This window comes from Parasteatoda tepidariorum, chromosome 1 (genome assembly GCF_043381705.1).
Source record: "Parasteatoda tepidariorum isolate YZ-2023 chromosome 1, CAS_Ptep_4.0, whole genome shotgun sequence".
NCBI classification, from domain to species: Eukaryota; Metazoa; Arthropoda; class Arachnida; order Araneae; family Theridiidae; genus Parasteatoda; species Parasteatoda tepidariorum.
The window spans coordinates 34273877-34287952 of NC_092204.1; the positions used below are offsets into that span (position 1 = coordinate 34273877).

A 14076-nucleotide genomic window follows, 5' to 3' on the forward strand; every position below is an offset into this window, starting at 1 on the left:
ACGTAAGAGGACTTCTCGGAGAACTGTCTATATAGGCATTTACTGTGTTATAGTACGTTTTTATTACTGCAATATCAGTAGTATTTAATACCACATTTACTTAGCATCACTGGTTTCAATAATAGTTTCGCTTTTTCTTACGATGTTAAAAATAAGTATAGATGGCATTTAGGTCATAAATGGTTCTAAGAATATTAATTTTTCAACTAATATATTTTTATGAGGTTTACAATCAACTAAATAATTTTATTAATAGGTATAAATAGAAATAAAAAAATTGTACTAGGAAGCTAAATTAATGAAGAACAAAAATGGTACTTATGCGTATATGAAACTTTTTAAATTTGCCTATTGTTATTGGAGTCAATAATGCAAAATTATTTTCAGTAATAGGTACAAATTGAAATAAAACTTTGCACCGAAAAGCTAAATTAACGGATAAAAGATCTCTTTTTACCGCAAAGTATTATACCAGAGGCGGCTAACCTGCGACTCGCGAGTCACATGCTGCTCTTTGAAGGATTATTTGTGGCTCTTGATAAATGTACCAAAGTTCCCTTTTAATTTTTGGACTATTATATTTTAAAAAATTATTATCGCTCCGTATGTGTTTCAAAATCGCTTTTAAATAACTGAGAACAAATATGAAAGACTGAGTGCAACGTTGTTCAATTCAAGGTTAGTTTTCCATTTCCAATAATTATGACCCAAAAAGCATCTGGAGAATTAGAATTAATAGAGATGTAAGAAGATTAAGCTCTACAATTAAAAAAAAAGTCGACGTCGATTACTGAATTTTAGAAATTCGTACCAGAATCGAAGTATCCTGAATTAAAAAAAGGCTCATTGTTGAATTATTTCAATATTCGGAACAACGTACTAATGTGAATCATATTATTCCACTTTAAAATTCGTGAAATCCAAAAACCGATCAGTATTAACTAATCAGCATCTCAAAGAATTACTGAGAAGTGCTGACACCAATTATTCACCAAATTTTAAAGAATTATCAAGAGAAGTAAAATAAATGTGTTTAATTTTTAATATTTAAACTCAATACACATATTTTGTACTTTTACTTATATGTTCTCAATAAATATAATTCATGAAAAAAAATTTAATGCCTTTTTTCATACCTTTTAAATACGTCTTTAATTGCGGCTCTCGAAAAATTTCAAATTTTGAAAAATGGCTCGACTATCAAGGAGCTTGGCCATCCCTGTATTATGCTGTAATTGTTACAGTAAGTACCGACAGCTTAAGTTGCTGTACTTTTTACTGTAATATGCAAGTAGTATATGCTTCATATTAAGTCTTAACAGCACAACATGCTAGCTCAATTATTCTAAGTTACTCTCTTACCACTGTTGTTTTTACTTTCAGAGAAAAAATTTGTTTTAAAACATAAAATAGTGAGTATTTTAAAAAAAAATAATAATAATTTGTATCTAAATTAATTTAAAAATTTTTAAAAAAATTTTCAGTATATTTCGATCATATCTTTTAGAAAAAATATAAATTGAGAAATATAAAATTAAAATTCTTTCTGAAATTCTCTGTTATTCTGTTATGTTCTTTCTGTTATTTTTACTCAGAGAAAAAAATTTTTTCAAAACGTAAAATAGTGAATATTTTTTTAAAAAAAAATAATAATTTGTATCTACATTAATTTAAAAATTTAAAAAAAATTATCAGTATATTTAGATTATATCTTAAAAGAAATATAAATTGAGAAATATAAAATTAAAATTCTTTCTGAAAAAGTGCACTGTAAGATCTGATATCTTTTCTCTAAACAAATAGAAAAAGTCATAAATGTAGTATTTTTTTTCTCTTAGTTGACTCTTGAAACTCTCTCAATAAGTTGTTTTGTTTCTTGCAGTAAAGTTGAAAGTGAGAAACCGTGGTGGAAAGAGGAGGATACAGTGGAACAGAATCATAGAGCTAAGATGGCGTATGAAGCATTGTTGACTGTAACCGCCCGTATCCCCGAGACTGAAGAATATAAGAACTTTTCCAGAGAAGTCAAAGAAATTGCAAAGAAAGATTTTCAGTTTGATTACGGACAAGAAGAAGTAGGTGGCTTTTATTATGGGATTCGTGTTAGTTTAGTTTTTCAAGGAATTGTAGGGTCAGGTGTGGTAAAGTGGGTATATGTTAACAAAATCATCTATTTCCTCTTTTTACGTTGAGATAATTTATTTAATATTTTTAGAGGCATTTACTGGGATTGGGGTAAGCATTTTTGTTTCAGGTTTAGAAACTAATGTAAGAAAATTAATGTTTACAAAACTATCTGTTTATGATCAATTTTCAAGGAATATTAGTATAAGCTGTTGATGAACTTTCTTTTAATATCATTAAAAACTGTCAAAAACTATTAATTTTGTCTCGAACTGCTAGAGGGACATTTAAAGAACAGATCTACATATAAATTTTAAACTTCCATCTATTATGAATTGCTTTCTGAGGTGGGTTAAAGTGCGTATATGGTTAAGCTTAACTAAGTGTCGTATGATAGGCATATTTTTTTTAAATTCTGTGTTAGCTTTTGAAAGTGTCTAATGCTCTATTTGATAGTTAAATAGCTAAAAATTAATTTACTTGCTTGATTTTATCTCTTAACAGTAATTTCAACACTGAAAAATTTCTTTTAAATTTTATTTTTTAACAAGAATGATAGGCAAAAGCAATATAACAGACATAGTACACAATTAAATAAAATCCTAAAATAGCATAACGGTACAACTTATTGAGCATATTTAAAGATATAGATGCGTTTCTGCCTTTATATGGCAGTCTTTTCATAAAAAAAAAAAAAAAAAAAAAAAAAAAAAAAAAAAAAAAAAAAATTTCTTGAGACACCTAAATTGAATAAAAATATATGCTACTTATAGTAAAAACACTTTAAATTATCATATATATTAATTTTAACATTCTCATTTATAATTCAAATAATGATACAGCTTACTTGCTTATTGATGAAGTCGAGTAGAGTTCAACAAATATACTGCCTCCGAAGTGAAACCTTATTTTGATAGTCATGAAGATTGACTTTTTGATTTAATAATGCGAAAAAAGGTAGATTTTCAGCATTTATCTTCTGAAATATAAGCATGACACATTTATTTAACACAGTGACGATTCTGCGTGTGGAAAGTTGTATTTTAACTAAGAGTCTGCATAGCAAATCCGGTATTTTCATGCAATTAGATAGAGAAATCGTATATAGAGGAGACACATTCTCCAAATTTTGCCCTTTTGCTAAACTGTCAGTGTTAAGAATATTTTTTATTTTTAAAACACTATTTACATTCGTTTTTTCAGTTAAATATATACTAATTTTAAAACAGTACCTACTTTACCCCACTCTGTGGAAAAGTAGGCATATCAAAACATGTTCTTCTGAATGCACTACAATCAAATAAAATAAAAAATTTATGCTTTATATTTAATCTATATGAATCCAATGTAGTAATAAAAGTCGGAAAACATTCTATTACATAAAATATCTTAAAAAGTTGGACTTAAGAAACACGGTAGATATGTCCGTTTTCCAGAACGCGATAACTCGTCCATTGCCGCACGCAGGAATCTTGAGCACCATTTCAATTTCGATAATGACTGAGGTCCTTCCATCCAATTGGCGCATCAGCTCGTTTCAATGCCCTAGAATCATGTTGCATTCGAATGAATGTCGATTACCTTTTAGTGACATGAGCATCTCAAAATTCCTCTATACACTGTCTAAAATTACGCTAAAAAGTACCAGCACTACGGTGACGATGAATTTTTGGCGTAAAATCCATGTTTACGGGAGCATAATATGGAACAAGAAATCTGATATACCGTAATTTTTACAGAAATAATAACTGTAAAATAATTGAATCACTCTAAAATATATATTACTGAAAAAACTACTAATATTTTACGGTTGTGTTTTTGTCGTAGGCCATTAAGACAAGGAGTGCACCTGTCTTCCGGTGGCGCCATCTATGGCCAATAATTCGACTTCTGCCACACCCATACGTCACACCCGTTTATAGGGCGAGCCCATTCATACATCCATCCACAGATCGAAAATTTAACCTAAGCAAGAGAACGATCAATATTTACCCAGAGGTATAATTAGTTATTGGAACATTAAGGTCTNATTTTTTAAGTTGTTTATTTTTATTTCTTTTAGAATTCGTTATTTTTTTAGCGAAATGTTTTTTTACCTAACAGAGAATTCTTTGCCGACTGGTATATGAAGAAAATAAAGTAACTATTTAAGTGTTGTGAAAAGAATCTTATTTAGCTGTACAAAGTACTTCAGCCAAAATTTGGGAGCCACGTAAGAGAATTATACATATTAGATCAGAAACACATCATTAAAAGGCAGAATGCTTTGCAAAATGTAAACAAAACAAAACAAACGTTGCCACCGGCTTAAAAGAAATACAGCCAAAATTTGGGAGCCACGTAAGAGAATTATAATTTTAAAACAGTACCTACTTTACCCCACTCTGCAGAAAAGTAGGTATATCTGAATGGATTGCAATAAAATAAAATAAATAAGTTATGCATCATATTTAATCTACATGAATCCAATGTAGCAATAAAATTCGGAAATCATTTTATTAAATAAAATATTTTATAAATTTAGATTTAAGGAATACGGTAGATATGTCCGTCTTCAAGAACGCGATAACTCGTCCATTTCCGCAAGCAGGAATCTTGAGCACCATTTCAATTTCGATAATGACTGAGGTCTTCCCAACCAATTGACACATCAGCTCATTTCAATGCCCTAAAATCTTGTTTCATTCGAATGAATGTCGATTACCTTATTAGAGACATGAGCCCCTCACCACCTCTCATTACACTGTCTAAAAATACGGATCAAATTACGGTAAAAAGTACCAGCACTACGGTGGAGGTGAATTTTTGGCGTAAAATCCATGTTTATGGAACATAATATGGAACAAGAAATCTGATATACAGTAATTTTTATGGAAATAATAACTGCAATATAACTGAATCACTCTAATTAAATATATATTACTGAAAAAAATTACTAATATTTTACGGTTGTGTTTTTGTCGTAGGCCATTAAGACAAGGAGTGCGTCTGTCTTCCGGTGGCGCCATCTATGGCCAAGAATTCGACTTCTGCCACACCCATACGTCACACCCGTTTATAGGGCGAACCCATTCATACATCCATCCGCAGATCGAAATTTTAACCTAAGCAAGAGAACGATCAATATTTACCCAGAGGTATAATTAGTTATTGGAACATTAAGGTCTTTGTGACCTGACAGATTTAACGTGCTCTATTTGCCATTTACTACACGGGAAGTCTTCAGCCGACTGGATTTGAGCACAAGTCCATTGCCCTAACAACCAGGTTATCCCGGCCCCATATTTGACGGTGAAAATGACTTTTATGGTAAAATGGATGATAACACATGATTGATGATGCTGAAGTGCCGGTATTTTATTCCGTAGTTTGATTCGGAATTTTTTACTGTGCAGTGCAGCGCGAGGAGATGTATTATATCCCGTTTAAACTCTCTCGGCCACTGCGGTTTTTCTAATTTTGTTTTTATCTTTATTTTCCATTTCCATTGGCAACTTTACGTTTTCTATTTTAAATAACTTTTGTTTTGTCTATCTTTCTAATGGGTGGCTTTTTCTGAGCTCTTGAAACATGTTAATTTTTAAAAACATCTTCAGATTTTTGAAGCAAATGCAGCTTTATAGCATCAAGTCTATCGGGACATATTTTCCAGAGCTCGACTAAGCACCACATATTTTAAGGATCAATAACTCAAATAAGCGGGGAAAAAAGTACAGGAAATATGTTTTTTTTTGTTTTTTTTTTTGGTTTGTCTGAATTAGAAATTTGGTGCATCGTCAGTAAATCACTTAGTATATTAAATGATGGGCATTTAAACAGTTTAGAAGGCTTCTTAGTACTCAAAAATTCGATCTTCAGATAAAAAAAAGTTGCTTACATTTTCTTAACTTTTAATTTTTTTCTTCATCTTTTTTTATTTATTCATTAATTTATTGTTCCTAGAACCCATCTTTTCAGTAAAAAAACAAACATTTCTATCTTTATCTTTTCCAAACATTTTTAAGCACCATACACGTAGATATTTAAATTTTTCCATTTATAACTCAGAAAATAAGAAATGATATATCAGTTTTTATCATAATTCTACATGTTTCAAAGCATTTTAAAAGGAAAATAGACGAAATTAGCGCGATATTCGATAAGATAAACCTAGTAATAATTTAATTTTAGCCCTATTAGAGCTCAAAATTGAGGCAAATTTATGTGGGCTTTTGAATTTAAGATATAAAACGGGTGGGTTGCTGCTTTCGTTTCATGTTTCAGTTTTTTTTAATAAATATTTTTAGTAACAAGAAGTGAAAATTGAAAGACAAATTCTATTATAATTCATGTTTCTTACTTCTATAAATTTCTAATCGTCTTTTTAGGAAGAAAAAAAAACACCGTGAATTTTTTTTTTAAATAAATTTTTTTTTAATATTTATTTTTTAATTTGTATATATCTTGACATTAGTACAGAGTGAGAAATTTTATGTACGTTTCGAAACATTTAATGCACACGAATATGTTTTCAGATTGCAAAATAAAAATATTTTTTATTCTTTTAACGCTCCTTTGAAATTTTCAAGTATTATCACATTCTTAATTTTGATAGATGCTAGATAGATAGTTTTGATTTTTTAAATGACAATAAATTATTTTTTAAATCTGAGTTTTCATTGTTACATTTACTTAATACTATAAGTGCCTACAAAAATTCTTTAATTCAACCAAGAACTGTATAACTTATATGAAGTCAAATTCTAAATGTCAGTCATCTGAAAAGTTCTGAAAAAGTCATCGTTTAGTATGAATATACCATTTTTAGAAAAGGAAAATGTCCTTTAATTGGTAGCATCTTTCATATTTATGCGAGTTCCACATCAACTTTTATGAATACCTTATTATTTTAAAAACAATTTTTATTTTTATACTCATTTTTTGCTTTTTTTGTAAAATTTTATCACTATCCCGTGGTGCTGCCATCTATCATTCTTATATGGAACCACTGAATTTCAAAATTTAATTTTTTACGAAATAGTATTTTTTGTCATTTAAAAATAGTTTTTCAATATGTATAATGCTAATTTTCAACTTTTTTTAAAAAATAATTTTAATTTTCATTAGCATTAATTTTGATTTCCTCCAGCGAATTACGAACGTGCAATAATAAAAATGAAAAATAAATATTAAAATTTAAATCTTCTACTTCAAATTAATAAAAGTAACACTTATGTTATTTCAGCATAAAAATTATTTTTGCGTTGGATTAAAAACTGCGATTTTGTTTCTTCTAGGTAAATACATTTGTTACAGCATTTCACGAAGCTGTTTTATTGTATTCTATTGCATTAAATGAAACATTGTCAGAAGGTTATACTGCTTCAAATGGATCTTTCATTATTCAAAAAATGTGGAATCGAACATTTGAAGGTAAGTCCATTTAAAAATATAGTCTTAAAATGCTGTACGTTAATCTCTCGACCATTAAAAGAGAAACAAAAATGTCTGTTTATAACAATGTTCTTGCATCATTGCAAAAAATATTTTTACTATCATTCGCCATTTTTTGAAATCCTAATTTTAACTGTCCTAAGTTAGTATACCAACATCAATGAAGGAGTAAAAAACATCAATGAATAAAATAGTTATCATTATTTATTTTTTATAATCAAGGTATTTCAAATTATTTCTGAATCGACATGGCGCCATCTAGAATATATTTAGATAACTATAAAGTAACCCAGAAAAATTTCCGTTTTGTTAAGTTTAAATAAATAATTAAAATATAAAATAACTGTAAAAAGAAAAGTATTAAACAGTGAAGTAAATAGCAGTGCAACAGTCGTTTTAATTAAGGGAAGGTTTGTTCTAAATATTTCAATTGCTTTATTTCTAAATACTTAAATTAGCGTATTAAAGCTAAGAAAGATGATGTTTAAGTAACTATAAATACGACCACAGAAAATTTTTTTTTTCTTAAATAAAAATAAACAATTAAAATAGATAATACTTATTAAAACTAAATTAATATAATTAGAATTGAATAGATTGATTATTAATAAAATTGATAAAAGGTGTCTTGTTGGGCTTTAGCTTTGCAAACACACTCTTCGAGCTATTTTCAAAATTTAATATTTAGAAATAATTATGTGAGCACTTAAAATCAAAAAAAATTTTTTTTTCTATGTTTGATCTACGTACCAGCAAAAATAAAACATAACGAGACATTATTAATTTAATACGTCTTTTCATTAAAACTGTTAACGATTTTGAAGGCATTTGCTTATTTACTTCATTTTGAGAAGTAAATATGGACAATTTGGGTAATAAGTATTGTCTTCAACAATTACTAAACTTTATCAATCTTCAAAGTACTATTTCTTACCAACAACAAATTCTTCGAGTAATAATAATAAGATAAATATCCTTCTAGATTGGGGGTTAGAACAATTCTACCAATTTTACTAATCCCCAACAACGTCTATATTTTTTCATTACAGGATAATCCAAGAAAAATTTACACGAAATTTTTTGACTCAAGTTGGTGAAAAATTTAGTTACTGCTTGTTCCTTTAAGATGAGAAAAATTCATTTACATCATAGATATTAGTTACTATTAAATCTAATTTATTGATTTAAGCTTCAAAAGAAATTGGGAAAATATTATATAGGGTACGACTTAGTAGAAAATGTTCTTGAGAAAGATTTTTTTTTAAAAGCGATGGATTTCCTAAATTTCATTTGGTATTCTTTCAAATTTATCACTTTTTAAGCTTCAAATAATTTGGTTTCAGTGTGAAAAAGTGCAAAAGCAGAAAAGAAATGTTATAGTAGCTCCTCTTGACTCTTATGTGATTTTAGTTGCAGTGTTTAATAATAACAATATTGCTCCAATGTTGCTATATTACCCTTTTAAGTATTCCCTGCTTACTCCACGTGAAAACAAATTTTTAATATAAAAATTGACGGTAAAAAAATGCAGAAATTTTAAAAATGAAACATTCTATCGCCATGTAAATTATCAAGAAAGGAATATCAGAATTAGATAATGTGCTTCGTTAGATTTTTGGATTATCAATGAAGAATTCATAAATTTGGATCAAAATTTGTAAATAAAAGTATTTTTCGTTGTTGAAGTAAGAATGCTTCATTTGAAAGTTTTTTTTTTTTCCTTTCTTATCAATGTTCTTCCCCCGATTAAGTTCTTCATCCCGCCTTAAACTGCCCAATTTTGAATCGGCCAGAAACTTCTTCACGCTTGAACAGTGTGAATATAGTTTATAGGAAGGAGGAAATTTCCTGGGAGGAGGCTCCTGTATCTCAAATTACAATGCTAGAAATGCGCTATTTGTTCTATTTTTACACTATGCTAAATGTGAACTTTATCTAACTAGAAAATTAATAAATTACATACTTTAATAACTTTTTATTTCTATTTTTTTCTTATCACTGTTCTTCCCCCGATTAAGTTCTTCATCCCGCTTTAAACTGCCCAATTTTAAATCGGCCAGTAACTACTTCACGCTTGAACAGTGTGAATATAATTTAAAGGAAGGAGGAAGTTTCCTGGGAAGAGACTCCTGTATCTCAAATTACAATGCTAGAAATGCGCTATTTGTTGTATTTTTACACTATGCTAGATCTGAATTTTATCGAACTAATGCTACAAGTATTAATAAATTACATACTTTAATAACTTTAAAAAAAATTTTCTTATCACTGTTCTTTTCCCGATTAAGCTATTCATCCCGCTTTAAACTGCGCAATTTCAAACCAGCCAGTAATTACTTCACGTTTGAGCAGTGTGAATATAGTTTATAGGAAGGAAGAAGTTTCGTGGGAGGAGACTCCTGTATCTCAAATTACAATGCTAGAAATGCGCTTTTTGTTCTATTTTTTCACTGTGCTAAATGTGAACTTTATCTAACTAGAAAATTAATAAATTACACACTTTAATAACTATTTAATTTTATTCAATGCTAATACTACCGTTGAATTTTGTTTATCAGGTATCACTGGTAAAGTGACTATTGATGAAAATGGAGACAGAGATGCTGATTATTCAATTCTTGACATGAATCCGTTGACGGGAGTATTTGAGGTTTGTACATAATTAATGTCTTCCTAACATAATAATTTTTTAACTGATTCTGTGATACATATTCTTCAAGTTCAGAAAAGAAACTTTTATCTGTTGCTGGATCCTGGAAATCGGATTAGTTGAACGTGATGTTGAACAGTAGTGAAAAATTTAGCACGGGTGAAGTTTTTTATGCTCACATATGTGTAACTTTATATTTGGTAAAAAGCTAATTATCTGTTAACTTTATTCACGTAACAAAATGAAAATGTGGTAAAAAATCTATCATGTAAAATTCTCGATATTAGATCCAGAGATATAGGAAATGAACATTTTTGATACATCTTCTGGATAACACACTCATATGTCAATATTTTACACCAGCTGCTACCTTCATACGAGTTCCAAATCTTTCAAAGAGAAATTGTAATTTTTCAGAGACCGTATATTTTTCTCTGATTTCGTGGCTTAAGAGGACGTCATAACGTGGAACAAAATTTTCATCACAAATTCTCTCTCTGCTTCATTACTAATTTATAATTTAAAGTGTAGAAAAAGTAAGTTCAGACAGAGTAAGAAGTTTCAAATAGTGAAAAGAAAAATTTAAAATATACAAATGAAAATAAATTATGATATGATAACTTAAGATTACGCAACGCGAAAATTCTCCTCTAATGACTTGTTTGCATTTTGAAGTATTTTTTTTTCGGAGATTTAACTTCATGACTTACTTTAGGTTTTTTCCTGAACTTTTTTTTTCTTTCTTTTAAATTTTAAATTAATAATGAAGAAGAAAGAGAATTTGCGACGAACATTTTCTTCCGTGATATGGCGCCCTCTTAAATTATCACCGCACTAATGAGTTACATAACTTAGTCAACACTATAAATTATGAATATTGCATACTATTACTTGAGAATCTAAATACCAGGTCAAAGCTTATTCAAAGCATTTATTTTTTCAAAATTCAAAACTATTACATTTTTCTGCATTTTTTCCCCTCCTTTTGATCTTGCATCCATGGAACAAATTTTTACGCTTCTTTTAATTTACATAAAAAATTGGCATCGAATTTTTCGCCCCTGTCAAAACTATTTTTTAACTTTTGACCGTTAATTATATAAAAAATTGTTTCTGAAACCCTATATTTCTTAATGAAAATACAGAGTGTTCTTCTATTTCCGTCTTTAAGGCATCAATACTTTTAAATTTTATTGTTTTAGTGGTGGTAATAACGATAATATTATTTTAATAAATATATTTTTTAAATCCCTTTGAAAATTGAAGTGAAAGAAGTACGCAGATCGGAGGACGACAGTAATATTAAATTAAGGGAATAAAATGCTTTCGAATACTGGGAAATAGCTATTAAAGATGGTGTGGGTACAAAACACAAAAACCTGTTTTTTCACCGTAAGAAATATAAAGAATTAAAAAAAAATGCATTCTTATAATTACCTTTAACCTTCATCTGTTAATCAAAAAGAGTTTTCGTTCTCCCACCTTCCTCAATTCTGAATTGTCAGATTTTAATTTTTTTTTTCTTCTCCTGAATATTAATTTGCTACTCCTAATATGTACTCTTCCTTTTAATCGTTTTTGCACTGTTTAATCGCTTAACGCACTGTGTGTTCAATAAAGCTTCTTGAAAGCAAAATACCGGCCTCAATATATTCATTGAAGTTTTTGATTTGCATAGGGCAGAGAGTGCCAGTGTGATCATGGCGTTGGAGTGGAAATCTTAAATAACTTTATTGCTTATTGGTCAAACTTCCTCTGTGAGATATCGTCGATTTGCAACACTGATGCAACAATATGTGCTGTTGCATAATTACTCTGTTAATGTTTTAGTTGAAATTTGCAGAAGGTTTTTTAGGATATAAAAAGTAACTTAAAGATTTTCTCTTCATTCTATTATCAACATATTTTATTTTCGGAATTACAACAGAAAGTGTTAATATGCAATGAACTATACTGTTTCCTAGTTTCTCTTATTGCATTGTAGGCATAAAGAAACAAATGTATTTTGGGTCTAGTACAGACTCATAGCGTTGGACTAGTGTGATCATGGCCACAGTGGCCCCATTTAACTTCCAATGAAAGAAATATGAATTATTTACAAATTTAACACATTTGATGTTATTTATATTCTAAATTAGAATGATTCTGTAGAATGATATAACTTGATAAATAGTGATTCTTATTGAAAAAGAGATTCAAAACATTAATCCAAAACCTTAGAGGAAAAAAAGTTTTAGAAAAAAAAAACTTTTGCTAGTTTTGATTCAAAAAATGAATCAGAATTTCAAGAACGACTTTGTGTTATACTGCGTTGTTAGTTAAGACCATTACGGTAAAAGATTTAAGCAATCATCCGCAACTGCATATAGTTTCGTTTTGTTTTTATAATTGGTCTTTCAAAACAATATAAAAGCTTTTAAAAATTAAACTCGTCTGAGAGAAATAAAATTCGCGATATTTTTTATAAGCAAGCAAAAGACTTAACTGCTACGTCATTTCAAGAGTTGGCGATGTTGATATTCATTTTCACTTAGTGCTTGGCATCCATTTAGCGAGCACTTAGATGCTAACAGTTTTTCTTCATAGAGATAATGGTTTTTTCTTAACTTGCAACAGAGTATAGTTAGGTTTTTCAAAAAGTCGGTGTTCTGCTTTATAATGGTAGAATGGAAGTTGCTTTAGATTTTGAGACATTATTTTAGATTTTATAACTGTCGTTGAACAGCCGACCCAATTTAGAGTATACGACTACCAATCTTCAAATCCGTAGTCTTGTAATTTTGAACCCAATCCATAAGAAGACAAGGGAACTCCTGGATTAAGTATTGGTAGAAATTTGCCTTTGTAGGTGACTTTTTCATGGAATTTACCAGTCTTCGTGTTACATAGAGAGGAAAGCCACGAAAACCGCAAGCCTCCTATGGTTAATCTGATGGCAAGGGAACTCTAACACATGATCCGTCTATTACTGAAGATATTTTATGTCAGCACTATGGTCAGTGCGAAGATAGTGTGGAATTCGTATCAACAAGCCATCGCTGGGATTCGAACCCGGTTCACTCATTGGAAGACGAACTCTCCAGTCACGAAGCCACCACGGCTCTAAATTTGGAGATTACAATGTTCAAGTAGAACAAAATATGAACATTGTTCTGGACAGAAAGCGTCATTTCTCAAAGCTCAAGGGAAGAAATAGTTTCGTCAATAACTTTTTCTTCTTACAAGTGTGTGCTGGTCCATTGCCAGTAACTACTTGGAATGCATCGCATTACTCATTTAAAGTCTACATAACGAATTTTTCGATAAATAAAAAATAAATTTAAATGTATTTATCAAATTAAGTCAAATTGAATAAAGGTTTTCAAATGTAGTAATTTGTGTTAAATTTTTTTTTCTTATTAAAGTGAAATGTTCTTTTACAAATTAATATTGTAATTCATATATGTCAATACTCATTCTTAGATAAGGCGTAGATTCAAATCAATTTCATTCTTAGTTAATAGATTTCATTTTTGAGTTATAACTAATGACTTCTTAGAAAGTTATCAACTTCGTCTCCACTATTTCCGTGTAGGGGGGNGGGGGGGTAGTGTGAGAAAAACAATTTTTTTTTAAAAAAGCAGAAAGAAAAAATATTATGACAAAACTAAGCAACTTCGTAATTTCTCTAATAAACCAGAATGAACGTAAGGAAAAAAATGCTGCACGTGGTAAAGATTATATTAATGTATCGGAATGGTTGAATTCCGATAACATAGAAATATTAGTAATCGAAGAATTCAGAATTTTCTTACATTTCAGACTTTTCTTGTATTTAAAATGCATTTTCCGAAGTACTTTGATTGTAAGAAAATTTCTTTACGCTAACA

At 29.3% G+C, this 14076-nt stretch overlaps 1 protein-coding gene across 1 annotated transcript in view; it reads left to right on the forward strand.

Annotated features, from left to right (window-relative positions):
* Positions 1-14076, forward strand: part of LOC107448012 (atrial natriuretic peptide receptor 1) — a 376583-nt gene that overhangs the window by 200134 nt on the left and 162373 nt on the right. Inside the window, exons 3-5 of the mRNA XM_043057672.2 lie at positions 1883-2075; positions 7401-7536; positions 10116-10207. Coding sequence (XP_042913606.2) covers positions 1883-2075; positions 7401-7536; positions 10116-10207 — 421 coding nt within the window. The remainder of the gene's footprint in view (positions 1-1882; positions 2076-7400; positions 7537-10115; positions 10208-14076) is intronic.